This window comes from Delphinus delphis, chromosome 3, assembly GCF_949987515.2.
Source record: "Delphinus delphis chromosome 3, mDelDel1.2, whole genome shotgun sequence".
NCBI lineage: Eukaryota > Metazoa > Chordata > Mammalia > Artiodactyla > Delphinidae > Delphinus > Delphinus delphis.
In genome coordinates, this window is record NC_082685.1 from 2847625 (window position 1) to 2860811 (window position 13187).

Sequence of the window (13187 nt, forward strand, 5' to 3'; positions counted from 1 at the left end):
AAGGGCAAGCCTCTGTGTGTGCACGGCACACACACTGGTGTGTGCGCTGCAGGGTTCGCACACGCAGACACACGGGGTGTGTGCGCGTCCCCAGTGGTTCCCATGCGGGCATGTGCAGGCTGGGCCCGGCTCCTCCTTGGCACTGCCCCCCCCCGCCCCCCCCACCCCTCTGCCGAGAGTGCCCCAGGGCCGGGTGGGGCCCGGCAGGCCCGGAAACCTCTCGCAGCTGCTGTGCTCAGTTTCAGGGAAGCCACCCCCTGCCAGCGTGCTGCCCGCAGAGCCCACCTGCCTTTGCACCTGCCCCCTGGGCTTCCAGGAAGGCTCGGGGCGGGGGGGGGGGGGGGGAGGCCCTGCCCCCAGCCTTGCATGCCTGAGTCCACGGCCCAGACTCACCTGGTGGAGGGGGTGTGCAACCCGCTTTCTCTCGAACCTCCAGAGCCCCTCACAGCTGGGACGAGCAGAAGAGACTCAAGCAGAGGAGGGTCCCTCTCCAGGAGGGGAAACTGAGGCACACACAAAGGCTCCTTGCAGAGGGTCCCGGCTCTCAGTGGGTGCCCTCCACGCTGCTCCCACCCCAAATCTGCTGGCGTCAGGGGTCTGCACAGCAAGCATTTGAACTTCGAAAGAGTTTGCAGTCCTGGTGACCACACATGGTGCTGGCCAATGCAGGTGTGCTGGTCTGAGGGTTTTTATCTGCTCGTGGTACCTGCACAGACGCGGGTATCTGAGGGTACAGACGTCTCCACTAACGGGCATCGGTGAGCGTGCATGTACCTCTGTACAGAACGATGCGGGCACACGCTCTGGTGCCACACACGGGTGTTTAATGTCAGCGTCTGCGTGCCCTGCGCGCTGGCACGCACGAAGGGATCCACTCTCTGCAGGTGTTTGTAGGCAGGTGAGTGTCTGCACACAGTAGGCCTTGGCGCGCATACAGGGGTCGGCCCACAGTAGCCTTTGCAGGGAGGAGAGGGGTCGGCCCTGCACGCAGATCAGACCCGGGCTGACCCAGTGGGCGTCTGCAGCCGGAGAGGAGCTCCCCACCGTAGGCCTCGTGCGCGCAGACCCGCGCCGCTGCGGCCGGCTCCCCCCACCCCCCGCGCCTGGCCGGGCAGGTCAGGCGGCTCCGGCGGGGCGTGGGGCGGCCGGCGGGGCGGGGAGGCTATTCCGGGCGCTGGCGCGGCGCCCGGGCCCTGCGCGCCAGGCCGCCCGGGGAAGGCGCCTCTCACAAAAGGAGGGTCTGTGCAGACGCCCCGCCCTCGGCCCGGCCGCCCGCCGCCAGGGGCTGGGAGCGGGGAGACGCCGCCGGGGCCGCCGCCGGCCTGGACACCACCCCTCCATGCCGGGGCGGCCGCAGACAGCGCGCCTGGCGGGCACCGCAGGGAGGCTGGCACCGCGGGGCACGGGAGGGGTTCGGCGGCCGGCGATGGGGGCTCCGATCGCGCACGGGCTGCGCGCCCAGGGCGCACCCTCGGGGGCGCCGGTGGGGGTCGGGATGTGGGGAAACGAGGGGGATAGGCCCCTGCATTTCGCCCACTCGGGGATTTCTGTCTCTCACACACCCGCCTCTGTCTCCAGTTACCCAATTTAAGGAACGAGGAAGCCGGGACTCCTGCCTGCTGGGGAGGGAGGGGCGTCTGGGGCCTGCGTCGGCGCCCCCCACCCCACCCCGAGTGGCTGGTGGGAGGGTGAGGTGGAGGGAAGGGGTAATAAGGGTCGCCCAGGCCCTGCGTTTTGCGAAGTGCTTTGGTGCATTATGTTTTCGCCTCGCCACGTGGGAGGGCAGTTAGCTTTTCCCTTTTGCGAAGGGGGAAACTGAGTCAAGCTTGCACGCGCCGGTAGCCAGTTAACCGTTGAGACTAGATTCGAATCCAAAGCTCCGCGGCTGCCCCCTCCGCCACCCTGCCAGCCATCCCGGGGGCATTTCTGGCGCAGCGGCACAAACGCCGCTCCGCGCCTGCACGCCGGCGATTGCGCGCTCACGCCTGGGGCGGGCGCGCGCACGTGTGCAAAAGGGTCTTCGGCTGCCCCGCGATGCGCCTCACCCGCCCCAGCCCAGCACAGCCCCGGACCTTGGGAACCCGGCGCCCGGGAGCAGGGGGTGGGTGGGAACCAGGAGGAACAACAGGGCAGGAAAGAATGGGGAGGTGCTGCGAAGGGACCCCCCCCCACAGATGCAGGTGTGTGTATGTGTGTGTGTGTGTGTGTGTGTGTGTGTTTGCGTGCGCCCGCTACTCCCCGGGCATCCTCGGCGGGGGTGTCACTCGGGTTGTGTGTCACTCTGGGTCTCTGGAGGTGGTCGCCGTGGGCCCGTGGGTATCTGTGTGCAAGGCTGTGGGTGACTGGCGAACTTGTCCATCTGGTGCTCCCTCTCCACACTGGGGTGTGGGCTCGGGGGCGGTGGCAGGCAGGCCTCCCAGAATCTTTCGTGCACAACTCCAGGGGGCATCATTCGCAGACTTTTCCCTTCCAGCAAAGACATGCTCCTCCAGCACTCCCCACCCGCCTGTGCCCAGGGCACCACTTCGACCCTGAAGATCTAGCCGGGAGGCCACGGCCTCTGCCCGGCCCCTGAGGTCAGGGAGAGAAAAAAAAGAGCAGGCGAGGCAATGGGGGAACGGGGCGGTGGGGCACCGCCGGCGAAGGGACCACGGGCTGGTTTGCAGAGGGAAGGGGAGAGCTAAGGACAAGAGGGACAGGGCCAGAGGTCCCACCCTGACCCCGGGGAGTAAGCAGGGAAGCATTATGTAGAAGCCCGGCCCAACGCTCTTCCCAGAAAGCACGTGGTTTCCTTCTGCAGCTTCCTAGAAAGGGGGAGCCCCCGCTCCGGCAGACGTGGGTACCCCCAGGGGCGCCATCTTACCTACTGAATGGGAGGAGCCAGAGGTGTGAAGCTGAGGCGGGGGCTCCCGTGCACCCTGAGGTCTGAGAGCCACTCTTCCGAGATGCTAGCTACCCACGTCTCCTTAGCCACCCGAGGGGACAAGCCCCAACACCACACAGCTGTCCTGGGGCCTTTCCTGGACCCACTGTGGGCAGGCAGGAAGTACCAGGGAGTCGAAGCCCCCAGGAACAGCCTGGAACAGGAAAGGTGAGGTTGGTGGATAAATAAATCCCGCCCACCACTTCCTCTCTGGCCCGTGTGTGCACGCTGGGGGCTGCGTGGTTCTTTATCTGTGTGTCTAAGGGCAGTGGCCCAGGTGTGTGTTTTCGTTCGTTCAGGGTTACTTGGGCCGCCGCTGGGGCTAAGTTGGGAAACCAGAGTAGACAAGACACAGAGAGAGGTGTCAGTTGCATGTGAGCCTAGGGGTCTCACGTGTCCAGATGTGTGACTGGGAATTCAGGTTTGGGTAATATTGGGGGCTTATGGGTTGAATTGTGTCCCCTGGAAAGATGCGCAAGTCCCGACCCCCGGTACCCGGGAATGGGAACTAATCTGAAAATAGGATCGTCGCAGATGATCAGGTTAGGATGAGGTCCTCAGCGTGGCCCTGATCCATCGTGACTGGTTTCCTTATAAGAAGGGGACATTTTTGGGGAATTCCCTGGCAGTCCAGTGGGTAGGACTTTGTGCTTTCACTGCCGAGGGCGCGGGTTCGATCCCTGGTCAGGGAACTAAGATCTCGCAAGCCACGTGGCACGGCCAAAAATTAAAAAAAAATAAAATTTAAAAAGAAGGGGACATTTGGACACAGAGACACACATAGAAGGAAGAGATGTGAAGATACAGGAGAAAAACATCTAAGAGGCAAGGAACACCTGAGGCCACCAGAAGCAAGGGGAGCCTGGAGAGATCCGCCCCACAGCCCCAGAAGGAACCAGCCCGGCTGACACCTTTTCTCAGATTTCTGGCCTCAGGAACTGGGAGCCAATAAATCATGCAATAATCATGGCACCCCAGTTGGTGACCCCAACAGTCACCTCTTTCTGTGGAACAGACTGTTTTGTCCCTAAGGGACACACTGACCAGCCAAGTGCTGGGTCCTGGCCAGACACAGATCCAACCACCCAAACACGTAGCCACACAGTTTCAGAGACCAAGCCCTACTCACAGGGACACAGGCAGAGAGGCCAATGCTGCCATGCACAGGTAGAAGGAATCAAATAGTCACATACCAACCAACCCTTCTGGAAGGCTCTCCCTTCTGCTCTAAGTGCCTTACCTATCTTCACTCAGTTAATGCTCAGGACGCCTGAGAGATGGGCACTCCGATCAGTATGCCCATTGTACAGATAAGGAAACTGAGCCCAAAGAGGTGAAGCAATCTGCCTAAGAGCGCAGGGCCGGCAGCCTCCACATCAGGTTCCAGCTTCCCCGGAGAGGTGGTGTCACTGCGTCTGGCCAGGACCCAGCACTTGGCTGGTCAGTGTGTCCCTTAGGGACAAAACAGTCCGTTCCACGGAAAGAGGTGACTGATGGGTCAATCTCTGGTTATATGTAACTCCGGATCCGGGCTTGAATCTTCGGGCCACAGCACTGAGGAAGTGCCAAGTGGGTCCCACGAAGGGCTTGGCCACAAGGGGCCTGGAGGCTGAGAAAAACACATTTCTCCCAACCCTCTTGAATCTGCAGCCTAACACAGGAGACGGATAAGGAGCAAAGGATGACAGGATGAAGTTTTCATTCCAAACACAGCGGGGCAGGGGAAGTGGGCAGAGCCAGGAGGCAGGCTCTCAGGGGTCTCATCTGGAGGGTTCCCTGAGGAGGACATCTCAGGTGAGGACAAGAGGGTGCTGGGTGTTAGCTTGCGGAAAGGGAGGGACGAAGGGTTCTGGGCAGAGGTTAGAGGGCCAGGTGTGCAAGCAGCGTCTAGGCCCAGGGTGTGTGTGCCACGCCGCATGCCAGGGGTGGGGTGGGATGAGGGTGCGGTGCCTTCCCAGATCCTGGGCTACGGGGAAGTGCTAGTGCTGGGGCCCACAGACGCAGGGCGGGCACTACGAGTCCAAACTTTGGTAGTGACACATCCTGCAAAGTGGATGAGCCCCCAGATGTCATGCAGGTGAGAAAAGCCAGACACAGAAGGCCGCAGAGTGTGTGCTTCCACCTGCGTGAAACGTCCAGAACGTTTTATTTCCAGGGAAATCCACAGAGATAGAGAGTGGATGCGTGGTCGTCAGAGGCTGGGAGAGGATGGGGGTGACTGCTCATGGGCTCATGGGGACGGGGCTTCTTTTTGGGGTGATGGAATGTTCTGGAACTAGATCATGGTGATGATTGCACAACTGTGTGAATATACTAAAAACCACTGAATTATACTTTAAAGGGGGTGAATTTTATGATATGTGAATTATATCCCATATATATGCACATATACATATATATATATATATATATACACACATATAAAGTTCTAACTCTGAATTACTACCTGTAAGAAGCAGAGAATAACAGTACCTATCGTGGCGTTGTTTTCAGAAGGATAAGTGATGGCAGGGCTGAGGGGCTGGCCCAGTGCAACGTCAGCTACTATCATATCACCTCTCCCAGTATCGCTGCCCTATGTGACTGTCTCACTCCTGGCCCCCCAGCCCGGTCCCCAAGTCCAGGGGGACATTATGGGCTTCATGACGTGCTCACAAGGCCAGTCCCCTTTCCCCGGGCAGGGAGGGTTCAAGGAAATAGCGGGAAGTGTACGCACCATTGAGGCCTCGGGACAGGGAGCACATCTGTATTTACACATGTCGACACGCGTGTGATTCTGTGGTCGTGTCCACTGTGGCGTGTGTGTGCACAGGTGCACGTGGGGACAGACGCTTGATGGAGCCAGCGTGTTTAGGGGACAGACTTGGAAATGGAGCTCAGAGAAGCCACGTGCCTAAGGGGATGGGGTGAAGCTGGAGTCTGAGCTCTCCACCCAGAAGTGCTGGGGGGACCCACGTGGGCAACAGTGTGTATGAGGTCTGGGGGGCTGTGTGTGCGTGTCCAGGTGTGCCTGCGTGTGTGAGTGTGTGTCTCAGGCCCGAAGGTGCAGGTGTGGATGGAGGTGAGCGTGGGTGCCCACCCAGCTGGGGAATAGCGTCTTCCTGCACTGTCCTGCTCCTGGCACCCAGCCCCCAGCAGTGGCAGCCCCGGGGAGGCGGCACCTGCAACAGTGACCGAGCCTTTGTGACCTGTGGCCACTCCTCCCTGAACTCTGGTGGGGGGGGGAGTGTATTGGGGTGCAGCCTGCCCCCTCTCCCTGTCCCCCTGGGTTTTCAAGACTCCTGACCAAGCCGTGGCTCCTCCAGTCTGGACCTCAGGCTCCTCTTCTGGAAAATGGGACAACGGCATCGTCCTCAGTGGACAGTGGTCAAGTTCAGGGTGTCTGCACCCAGAGACGACCGAATCAGCCGAGCTGCTGTTAATACCTCCTCCGAACAGCCGTTGGATTCTGGGTTCGGTCAGGAAGACTCAATGCTTTTATTAACGACAGCAACAACAACAGCAAGAGTAGTAATAACATTAATGAGAATAATGGGAGAACTGGTATCAGAACGTAAGAGCCATGACCCTGCAAGTTCGCACGTTCGCGTGGTGGCAGCGGAGAGAGCTGGGGTTCACCTCTCCTGGGAAGCCACGCCCCCTCTGAGAAGCCACGCCCCCTCTGCGTCGTCAGTTAACCCCTAACCCTAACCTGCAAAGTAACTGAGCCAAATATCGAAGTTGAAATCAAGGCAGGGTCAGGAACGGTGCCCGCAGAGAGGCAAAGGGACCAATCGGCTAATCCTATCTTGATTTACAGTTTTGGTCCCCAAGGGATATTCTCTCTCTCTCTCTCTCTCGTTTTTTTTTTTTTGTTTGCATTCGAGTTAGAAATATATTGCTTGAAAATATTCTTTATCTTGCCCACCGAGTTTTTGGTCTCCTGCTGTCTTAAATTTTGCACGGAAGGCGTGTGCCGCTCGCCTCACCCTAGTCTCGGCTCTGCTAATTCGCAGGGTGGCTGTGAGAGGATTAAAGGAGATGCTTCTGGAAATGCAGGGGACAGTAAGTGTGCTGATAATAGTCATAGTCGTAATAATGGCTAATCCTTTTTATACATTCTGAGTCAGAGGAGCTAACCTAAGGAATATATGTTTCATTTGACCTCAACAATCTATGAGGTAGGTAGCATTATTATCCCTATTTTTTGGAAGGAGCAACTGAAGGCACAGAAAGGTTAAGGTACCAGCTCAGGGTCACACAGCTGGGGTCCCACCCATGCCCTGTATCTCCTTGGACCCCAGGGGCCTGGGGTCTTGCTCCCACTGCACCGGGGACTTAGGGAGGAGAGAGTCAGAGGTCATGCGGCCCTTTTGTCTGGCCAAGGTCAGGATGGGGACAGAGCAGCCCACACCCGCGGGCGGAGCCGGCCGGGAGCTTCTCCTGGGTGCCCCGCCTGCCTCGACAGGGGGAAGTCCAGGTCACCGTTGGAGCAATGAGCCCAGCCCTGTCCACCTCAGTCCTTCCCCATTGATGCCCCCCACTGAGGTCCCTCAGCCTCTGCTCCCCTTCCACTCTCTGGGCCCCATCTCAGGGATCCTCCCCATCTCCCCCCTAGCCCCTCGCAGTCCCTTCTCCACCCCTCGGGGCTTCAGGCCCCTCACCTCCCAACTCCAGCAGGATCCCCTCTCTCCCCTCAGACTCCTTCCTCCTCTCCTGGAGCTCAAGTCTCCTCACTCCCTTTTCCCCCACCCCTACAGGGATTCCTTCGGCCCTTCTCCCCCTCCCGCTGTGGGTTCCCCCTCGCCCCACCCCCATCCCTAAACCCCTCCTCTTCAAACTCCTACCTCCACCCCTCAGGGCTCGGGTCTCTCCACTTAGAATCTCCCCTCCCCCAAATCCCTGCAGAGATTCCTTCCAACCCCCTTTAGACCCGCTGAGTTCCCCTTTCCCCCCTCCACCCCGCGGGGCTCGGTTATCTCCTCTTAGCATCTCCCCTCCCCCACCCCCAGAGGGATTCCGCTCCCCGGGGCTGGCGGGGGCGTTGTCCCTACTCCGGGCTGCATCTCATTTTCCTCCCTCCCCACTCCCGATCTCCCCTCTGGAGGGATTCCCGCCCCTCCCCCCTCGTCTCCCTCTGGGATTTCCCCCTTTCTCCTTCCCTCCCCCATCCTCCCCCGGCGGGGCTCCCCCCAGCCCCGTGACTCCCCGGGGCCGTTGGGGTTTTCCTCACTCGCCCACGTGGGGCTCCGTGGAAAGGTCGCGGCCTACGTCTGGCCCCTGGGTTACTTCCCCACCCGGTTCCCAGGCCCCGGGGTGCGGGGCAGAGGTGAGAAGGTGTTGCACGGGCTCCGCGAGCCCACCCCGCAGACTCGGCGCGGGAAGACTGAGGCTGGAGTTCAGGCTGGGCCGCGCTCCCAGTTCCCTGCCCCGGGCCAGGGGAGTCACCGCGCCTGCGAGTTCAGGGGAAAAGGAGGTGGCCGGCCAGGCCTCACAGTTTCGGTTTAGAGGCAAAATGCAGCAGCGTGCCAAGCCCAGCTGGGCCGGGAGCACGACTTCCTGGGGTATTTTTCTGCTTGTTGATTTTAGTTTGGGGAAAGAAAAAAAAAAATCTTTTTTTCTTTAGTGCAGTGCAGAGGCCCACCCTGGGAGGGAGAAGGCCTGGGTGGGTGGGGGTTGCTCTCTGGGGGATCCCCGAAGCTCTTCCTGCAACGCCCAAGCCCAGGGGCAGCTCTGAGCTCCAAGCCCACCTCGCTGTGTGGTCGAGGTGGCCCATTGACCTCTCTGGACCTGGGCTGCGGTGGCAGCCGGGCGGGCAGGGGCTGCAGCCAGCCCCCAGGGGTGCGTCTATTATGTGCCCAGAGTTTGGGGTTGGCTCAGCGAGTAACAGCGGCGGCACGACGGCCAGGTTTCGTAATAAACCGGTCTTTTAATTGCTCGGGGGCAGGAGGAGGGGAGAAGAAAAAAAAAGAGGCAAAGATTTGTTGGACTTGGGTGGCGCCGGTTGCAGAGAGAAGAGGCACTGTTTTTGCAAGGAGCCTGGAGCAGCTAACTCGGACTTAAGTAACACTTCCTGGTGAGCCTGCAGGAGGTGGCGTGGGCGGCGCCAGTGCTGTTGGAGCGCAGGGGAGGTGGAGGTCCTGGTCCCGCACTGAGGCCGGCGGTAAATACACAAGAACCCAGAAGCTTTAACAATTTATTACAAGGCCATCATAGTAGAAGTAAAAATATATGTATCTGTAAGCTTCCCATCTTTCTTTCACCGATTCAAGTAACAAGTGCAAGTAACAAAATAGATTGTCTATTTAGTTTGCAGACTGGGAGTTCGCCGGTAGAGAGCAACATAGCCCTGTCTCCCAAGTCCCAAAGTACTGTCCTGGCCAGGGTGCGGACCCTCGGCCCACCAAGGCCCGTTTGCACATGTCAGCTCTGGTCTCAAGGAGGGGGGCGGGTACTATCAGTCCCACCCCACCCCTGAAGTGTGGAGTCTCGGCCCTCCTGTGGGGGGGGGCACAGCTCCCCCACTCCAGCTTCTGCTCTGTCGCCAGGCCTGAGCTCCAGGGTCCCCTCTCTTGCTGGCCTGGGTCCCATCTTCTCCTCACACGGTGGCCGCTGCTGGCGCTGCTCCAGCCCCGGCGCCCTGGGGTGGCCGCGCACTCCCTCTCCTGTCTTCAGCCTCCAACGATCCTGCCCCCGACGGTCTCATAGGTTGGGTTGTTTGGGGGGGTTCTGGGAGGGAGGGGGAATCAAATATTTATTTTATCGTGTTTTTTGGCAGCAACAGGTTCTGACGCCGGGCAGGGTCTCAGCGCTCCTGGAGGGGGATGTAGGGGACCCACTGGTTGTTCTCCCTGCTCTCTTCGCAGTAACTGGCAACCTCCACCAGGCCGTGGCTTTTCCAGGCGTCTGTGTGAGGGTTCTGTGGGAAGGCGAGGAGACGGGGTTCAGCGGGAGCCCCAGGAGTGGCTGGGGAGCCCCCCTCTCCCAGGGCCCCTTTGGGGAAAGCAGGCTGGCTCAAAATAGCTCGCTGGGTGACTAAGGCCCCGAGACCCGGCCGGCTGCCCACGGGGACATGCCGAGCATGGCTGAGCGCTGAGCTGGTGCAGACCGGCCAGCTCGACTTTGTTGACAAACACGGGCCCAGGTGCCGGGGTAGGGAGGGGGCGGGGCGGGGCCGAGGCCCAGCTCACCGTGACCAGGAGGCAGTGCAGGTCCCGGGCCTCGGTGGTGCCCTGGGTCTCGGCCGGCTCGCCCAGCAGCTGTGCCAGGCGCTGCATTCCTGACACCCGCACGATGTCAATGTCGTTGTCACAGCAAAAAGACTGGATGAGCGTGAAGTGGATCTGCAGGGCGATGTCGTCCTCCTCCTCCTCGTCAATAGCCAGGAGGCACAGGACCACGCTGTCAGGGTCCCTGGGGAGCCGGAGTGGGATGGTGGGTCAGCTGGGGACTGGGAGGGGCCACCGTTACGGCGGGGAGTTTGCAAAAGCAAAGAGAAACCGCAGGTGCGCAAGGGATCGCGTCTGCATGCAGATAAATGGTGGGGGAGAAGACATTCGGTTCAAAGGATGGCGGGGTAAGGCAGGGGCACAGACGCGGTGACTGCCTGCAGATGATGCCGCACCGGGATACTGCAGCCTCCACCCCTCAAAAAAAATAAGGCAGAAAGACCCTCGACCCACAGCAGTAGGGACACTTGGGGGTGTCCCAGCCCCATGCAAGAGAGGGATGCAGCAAGGAGCGTGCGGAGCGGAGATCCCCACTCGCGCCCAGCCCGGTGCCGGGGTCTCACTCACACATTCATCAGCTTGGCCGACTCGTACACCCCCACGGTGAGGCGGTCCTGGCGCTGCGCAGCCACCAGCAGCTCCTCCACCGCGGCGCTCACCGTCTGCATCCTGGGGCCAAGGGAGACGGGGGTCACGCCGGGCCGGCCACGGGGCGCTCCGGTCCCCGCCCGGCCCGGCCGACCTCAGGCGGCGGGGGCCCTGCTACTTACTTCTGCGCCGCGTTGTCGCACGCCACGAGCTCTTCCAGTGTCATGTTGCAGTTATAATCCACAGTGGAAAACAGCCCCACGACAGTTCCAAGGGAGAAAATGCAAAGTCCGAGGCCGGAGAGCCCAAAGCCTTCCTACGGAACCCAATCGTTCGTCAAGACCTTCGGAAGGCAGCGAAATCCTCCCCAAATAAGGCGGAAAAAAATTGCAAGTGCCTCAGCAAGGATAATCCAGGGAACTGCAAAGTCTGACGTCCTCGGCTTCAGCGACCTTAGCGCGCGGCTGCCGGCGCCGCCATTTATAGACTTGTACAAACAGGGGCGTGGCCCCGGTGGTTCATCCGCCCCTCCTATTGGAGAAAAAACAAAGGCGAGAGAAACCCGCGCTGCAGTTGGCCGGCGGCGGGGAGGGGGCGGAGCGCCGCGAGGGGGCGCCCCACGTGGGGGCGAGAGCCGGGAGGAGGGCGCGGGGCGGGGGGGGAGGGAGCCGGGGGAGCTTGAGTGCCAGAAAAGAAAAAAAAAAGCAGAAGTTTTCTCCTGATTTCCCGGCAGCCGCGCCGCGTTTCGGGGCGCGCGCGGGATTTCCAGCGCGCGAGGCGGCCCGGATTTTCGGGGGGGCCTGGAAACCCCGGAGAGTCCCCGGCCCGCGCCTTTCCAGGTTCTGCTGGGGTTTTGCACGGAGATGGAGTACGGTTTGCAGCCTGATCCTTTCTAGGTGGTGGTGGCGGGAGTCTCCCCAGGCTTCAGGGACCCCAGACCCTGGGTGGCTTTACTTTCTGGGCCTCTGTGTCCCTATCTGTCCAATGGGAATGCAGCGCTGGCCCCTTTGGATTGCAGTGAGTCCTAACTAAAATGAGGGGTGCACGGTAAGCGTTTAACAAGAGGTGGTGGTCGCTGGAGGCCGCCTCGAGGTACCCAGAAACGGGGGCTGCAAAGCCTAGGGCCGGGACCGGTCGCCCCTCCCCACCCGCCGCGAGTTTCAGGGTGGGGCGCGCGTGGGAGGCGCAGGTGGCTCGGCCTCGTGGGCTCCGCGCCCCCTGCAGGCGCCTCGCGTTGCAAGGTTCTGACCGCACGTCCGCCTCGCACCTGACCGTGGGGGGAAATCGAGGCCCGGGAGAAGCGAGGGGAACCGGTTCCTGCGTGCGTCGCGCGCTGCCACCTGGGCGCGCTTGCAATGGTGGTCGCCGCCTTTATTTCCTCCCTCCGGAGCGGGCGCTGAACGTACCTAGCGCCCACTGGGCACCAGGCTCCCCGTTATCACGGTTCATTTAACCCCCAAGGACGCGGGAAGCAGGGGCTACTCTCATCTGCAGGATGCAAAAGGGGAAACTGAGGCTTGGTGAGGCCTCCACTCTCTCAAGCCCCCGGTTATTTCGTGCTGGAGCCACACGTGTGCGCCAGCCACGGCCGCACGCTGGGACGGCCGCCAGCCTCGCCATCTCCCCTGGTAAGCAGTTCACGAGCCAGGCGGGCAGGCCCGCGTGGGACTGGCTACCACGGCCGAACGGGGGCTCCCGATGACTCACAGCTGCGCCCCCTCCCCCGCCAGCCTGGGGTCTGGCCTCCGCCCCGCGGCTCAGTTCCCCCAGCTCCCGGGCTCGCTGTCCCGCTGACGCATCGCGCCGCCTCCGCGCCGCCCACCGTGGGGGCGCGAAATGTCCCGGGGACTGCGGGGCGCAGCGGCGCCACCTGGTGGCCGCGCGAGGTCCCTGCGCCCGCAGCGCCGGAAGGGACAGACCGGCGAGGGCGGGGTGAGGAGGAGAAGGACAGGGACTGGGGTGGCAATTGCAATATTTTAAATACGCAATATTTTATATGTGAAACATGTATTTAATAACTTTATAGTTGCAATATTTTTTTAAAATCAACTAAACTACTTCCCAGGGGTGCCTGCTTTTGTTTTTTTAATTTGGTTGTGCTGGGTCTTAGTTGCAGCTCAAGGGCTACTTAGTTGCGGCTCCAGGGCTCCCTAGTTGCCGCACGTGGTCTCCCCAGTTGCTGCATGCGACCTCTTAGCTGCAGCATGCACGTGGGATCCAGTTCCCTGACCAGGGATTGAATCCGGGCGCCCTGCATTGAGAGCGTGGAGACCCAGCCACTGTGCCACCAGGGAAGTCCCCTGGTTTTTTTTTTAATGATAAAATATACACGATATTCATCATTTCGATCACTTGTAAGTATACCGGTCAGTGGAATTAAATACGTTCACGATGCTGGGTAACAATCATCGTGATCCTGACCCAAACCTTTTCTATCATCCCCAGAGTAAACTCTTGGGAATTAGACA

The 13187-nt window shown here is 60.7% G+C and overlaps 1 protein-coding gene across 2 annotated transcripts; it reads right to left on the reverse strand.

Annotated features, from left to right (window-relative positions):
- Window positions 1-9084: 9084 nt before the first annotated feature.
- GADD45B (growth arrest and DNA damage inducible beta) lies at window positions 9085-11168 on the reverse strand. 2 transcript variants are annotated; one of them, XM_060007324.1, is made up of 4 exons: window positions 10902-11168; window positions 10699-10800; window positions 10093-10315; window positions 9085-9631 (listed from the first exon to the last, which is right to left on the reverse strand). In XM_060007324.1, exons 1-4 carry the CDS (start codon window positions 10943-10945, stop codon window positions 9605-9607), a joined length of 396 nt encoding a protein of 131 aa, XP_059863307.1. In that variant the 5' UTR covers window positions 10946-11168; the 3' UTR covers window positions 9085-9604. The 2 variants fall into 2 exon arrangements, with proteins under 2 accessions (XP_059863307.1, XP_059863306.1); XM_060007323.1 differs by having other exon boundaries at window positions 9085-9821.
- Between the last annotated feature and the right edge of the window lie 2019 nt (window positions 11169-13187).